The sequence below is a fragment of the Stegastes partitus genome, unplaced genomic scaffold (genome assembly GCF_000690725.1).
Source record: "Stegastes partitus isolate 25-593 unplaced genomic scaffold, Stegastes_partitus-1.0.2 Scaffold894, whole genome shotgun sequence".
Classification (NCBI taxonomy): Eukaryota; Metazoa; Chordata; class Actinopteri; family Pomacentridae; genus Stegastes; species Stegastes partitus.
The window spans coordinates 31,411-36,160 of record NW_007578625.1 but is presented as its reverse complement, the minus strand read 5'-3'; the positions used below and the strand labels follow the sequence as shown (position 1 = coordinate 36,160).

The 4,750-nt window shown below is 39.2% G+C and overlaps 1 protein-coding gene across 1 annotated transcript in view; it reads left to right on the top strand.

Annotated features, from left to right (window-relative positions):
- LOC103365972 (fibronectin type III domain-containing protein 4-like) overlaps positions 1-1,839 on the top strand; it is a 30,217-nt gene extending 28,378 nt beyond the window's left edge. Inside the window, exon 7 of the mRNA XM_008293555.1 lies at positions 918-1,839. Within this exon, the coding sequence (XP_008291777.1) occupies positions 918-959 (42 nt within the window). The 3' untranslated portion in view covers positions 960-1,839. The remainder of the gene's footprint in view (positions 1-917) is intronic.
- The last annotated feature ends 2,911 nt before the right edge of the window (positions 1,840-4,750 follow it).

The window sequence follows — 4,750 nt, the reverse complement described above, 5'->3', positions numbered from 1 at the left end:
ACATCTTGATGCTGCCACCACCGTGCTTGACATCTTGATGCTGCCACCACCATGCTTGACATCATGATGCTGCCACCACCATGCTTCACATCATGATGCCGCCACCACCATGCTTCACATCATGATGCTACCACCACCATGCTTCACATCTTGATGATGTATCTTGTTTAGTGTCTGCCAAACATCCCCTGGCCTATGCTTTTCTGGACCTTCCACATACAGGTGCCTTTACACTACAATCACTGAGACACATTTCCTGGACTCTGATGATTTCAATAACTGTGTGACTTCTCGCACCAAGTGGCTGCACCTGTGTTATAAGTCCCTTTTACGGAGATGAATATGTTTAACATGCAATCACTTCTTTCACATTCTACACGTTTAATTAACTGACATTGCTTTGTGGAAATCTATTTTCACTGAAACATAAAAGAGCCTTTTTGGTGAACTGGTGTCAAAACATTAAGACTAAATTGGCCATGATACAATGTCTGAGTGAATGCTTTATATTTACATTTCTTGACAGTGTCTTGTTTAATGTATGCAGGAAAAAGTTCTTGATGGGACTGCTTTTTTCTCCTTACGGTCAGTTAGGCTCTAATTGACAAAAATACTCATTTAAGTCCCTAAAATGTAGCAAACCGTGATAGATGTTGCAGTATACGTAACTAGAAATCCACGTTAACTTTGAGATCTCTGCCTGGGATGTTAATTAAATTAAATGAATCCTGAGCTGGAAGAGAGGCCCGCTGGGAGCAGTCCGTCCTGCGCTCTAAATGTCCTGCCGTCACAATCATTGATTAGTCAATAAATCTCTAACAGGCGTCATGTACTGCGACACGTGGCAGCACATGTGGCTGCTGACCTCCATATGTTCATGTTTTCTTCTTCTTCTTCTTCTTCTTCTTTTCTTGCAGCTGCACAGGGCCTCGTCCTCCATCAGCATCATCAGAGTCTGAGTTTGGATGTCGGTTTGGAGACTTTGGACTCGGGACAACGAGGAACGTCGCTGGGATTTCAACAACAGACCTGTGAGCTGGGAGTCGTAATTTATTGTAAAATATGGGCGAAGGGAGCAGCACTCGATGCAAATCAGATTCAAATGAACCACCGTGGAGTCAGTGGACGACTGCTGCCCTCTAGTGGCCGGAGAGAAACTGAACAGTGAACTGAAAACTGATCTCCTGGTTTCTCTGATGTCAGACAGATTGTGAATATTTGCCAGCATGTTTGCAGAGTCCTTTCAGAAGCTCCTATGTCGCTCGGACGACGTGTTCAGCTGATTTTCATTCTCCTTTTACCGACTAGAATCACACATTTGAATTCCTTTTTGATGATTAGTCCGTGTGATTCATTCAGCTCAGTAGTTCGATGTACAGCACTAACATCAGGAAGAGTTTTACACGTAGTTTCAACATTAACTCAGTGTGTCATTCATGTACAGACGAACACTTGAATGTATGAGATGACGACGGTGGTGGATTTACACTGTAAGAATTTCAGAAATCTGTTTAATTAAATCAACTCATAATTTTATCATTAATATGTAGGAATCACTTTACCTTTTTTTTTTTTTCGATTCAGAACTCAGGTTCACTGCAATCTAAAGTCCCGCACAACCATTGCTAGAAGTAGAGGAACTTAAATGTCTTCTGTGCATAGAATTTCTCTTGTTTTGTAAAATACATAAAGTAAAGAAACCTGGACATAAAAAAAATAAATTCCGGTGACAGGTGACAGACACTGGAAATGAAAACTGTGGCTCCACATACTTTACAACATCTACTAGAAGATGTTTCACCATGCTGAATGTATCTTCCAACAACTTGCTCCTCTGTATGCCATTTTTCAGCCTCATTTGTTTTATTTTTGATGGATTTTCAAATGAGACATGTAGAATAAAGACTTAATTGTTGAAATATCACAACTTTAAGCTTAGATTTGGTACATTTCTCCAACAGAACCACACATCAAACATTCAGAACGAGTGTCACCTTTCGAACCAGTTTTTAAAGTATAGAAGGTTAGCTACAGAGAATCCAGGTTGTTATGATTTGTGGTGGATTGTGACATTGCAAGTGACTCAATGAACCAAAAATGGAACAGAACTTTAAAAACATTACAAAATTATCACAAAGTTTTTGGAGCTTTAAATTGGACAACAGAAAATGATTCAGCAACTATAATAAAGATCATTTTCTTCCCAACAATGCAATTTCTGGCTTTGAGAAAGGCTTTAAAAGTGTCTGAAAGTGCGGACACATGCGTTACATAATTAAACATCTTCAAATATTATGATGTGTAATGTCACCATCGACTCACCATGAAATACTGCAGCAGTGGAGTTACAGTAAGCGCCACGTGCAGTCGCTCTGTGCATTAGGATGATTAACAGATCAGCAGGGAATCGATAACCACCGAGAACGTGATTAATCTCAATCAGCTGTGTGTCGATACACGTATTTACTGCTCAGAGGAAAACCCTTTCTGTGGAATGAACTGAGCTCTGAAGCATTAATCTGTGATTTTACAGGTGGATATAAACAGAAATATAGTGTTAGTGTTGAAATCTGAGTACTGTAACTCTGGACAGGTGTGTGTTTTGGACGACAGGTGGCGCCTGAACTCCATCAGATCCAGCTTTTGTCCTCTTCTGTGTGAAACGAGGTATTTGTAGAAGAAGAATGCATATATTTCTGGCTCATTTGAATGAAGGAAAATGTCACTTAGGATGTGATTCGCGGCGTTAAGGCTCTTGAGGTCAGAGGTGGCAGGAAGGCCTTCAACCTGAGGCCCTCCTCGACCTTCAGAGTTCAAAGTAAAATATGCTCCTGCGATGTTTTCTCCCAAACAGACAGAAGACGGAGGAGGACTTCTCAGCAAAGAGGTGAGGTAAAGGTCAAAGTGAAATATCACAGCTTGCCCGGGGCTCGGCCTCGTCTCTGATGCTGCGAGGGTAACGCCGAGGATCAATCGAGTGTTTCTGGGTAAATCCTCTGCTTTGACAGAGCTTCACTGTGAGGTAATGAGATTTTAATCTGACATGTACAACTGCTCCCTCCACGTTGACATTTAAAGGAGTCATTAAGGCTCGGCTTTGTGTCCGACTGTTCATTACAGCAGGTTCCTGCCCAGACATCCAACTCATCATTTTAGCCATATTTCACTTAAACAACCCACCAGCCATGAAATTTACTGGATAAATACATGTTTGAGATGTGAAAAAAATCCTTAAAATGCATATTGGGAGGAATATTAAATGGATGGAGTCCTAAAACATCTGACTACCTTCACTAAAAGATGATTAAACGACAACAAAAAGTAGAAATACTTTTAAAATTGCAATTTAATCAACAACCTCACGTTTTGTATTCCATATTAAACTAAAAATGTCAGGGAAAAAATGCAATAGTTAAAGTTAAATAGATGTTTTGGTGTTTTTTCCCTGAGAAAATAACTGAAGTCATGTTGGAGTTCAACTATAATTCCTGGAAATAAAGTATCACAATTTAAAGGAACTACACATCAAATTTAGTGTCATTGTGCAGTTTTTGCCTTTCAAATAAGGTTGACTTGAAACAAGGTGATTACGATGAAAGCTGCAGCATAAGCAACGGCAAATGCAAAAGGGATCAGTGATGACGCAAGATCTCAGGGAAGAAATTTGAATTTAATTATGTTTAAATTTTATTTTAAAAATGTTTCTTAAATCGTATGGAGTTATATCTACACCTGGAGGAACCTTCTGGAGCCACAATACCACCCTAGTTTTAAAACATTATCATTCAAACAATTCACTGGAAGCATTTTTGTCACCAAATTAGTTTTAAATAAATCTTAAATATATTCATATTTTTAAGTGAATGAAGACGTAGGCCTATGAGGTGGCCGTGGTCTGAATAGATGAAAAGTCTTGTTAGTAAGTTTTTTTTTAAGAGAGCAAAACAAACAGACTTGTGAATGGTCCCCATCAGTTGTGTTGTTGTCCTGTCATCATGTTGTTATTTCAAGACATTAAACCGTGAACATTAACTTACTTTATTTAATTTTCAAGGTTTTGTTTTATATTAAAATGTAAGATTTGGTTCAGGGTTTTACTGTAGCTCCTGTAAAACGGTGATTTTGGGGACATTTAGTTTTTGAAATTAAATCATCAGTTCTGTGTTTGATTCTTCTTTCTTCTGTATATTGTAGTAAAGAGCTCGTCTTTATAGAATGGTGTCACGTTGGGAGCTCAGGCTTTGGATTGATTCTGTAGTTTGCTCCAGAACATTTTCATAAAGTCCCGTTTTACTACACCTCACGCGAGACTCTTGGATCAGGGAGTAGTCAGATTCCAGCTCCGTTGCCCTGACAACAGTGACGTCACGGCGCTTCCTGTTCTCACTTTCAGTTTCACTTTGTCAGAAGTTGTGTCGCAGCTTCTTTTCTCCGTCTGAAGGTCAGTAAACGACACTTTAAACTCTTTTAAAATGTGTCTCCACAGCTTTAATACTCAGCTTCAGCAATTTAACGTAAGCTTAGTTCAGATTAACTTAAACAATGTCAGTAAGTTTACTAAAGGTCATTACAACACGATATTTTTTATTAGTCACCATCAAGCTAACTTTAGCTCACTTTGCTCAGTGACGACCAGCTAACTAGCATTATTCTGTTCACAGAGTTTAGCAGCTGTCTGACTGCTGTTAGCAGTTAGCTCGCTGCTAACGTTCACTTCAGCCACAAAGAAATCCTCCGATACGTTACTTTA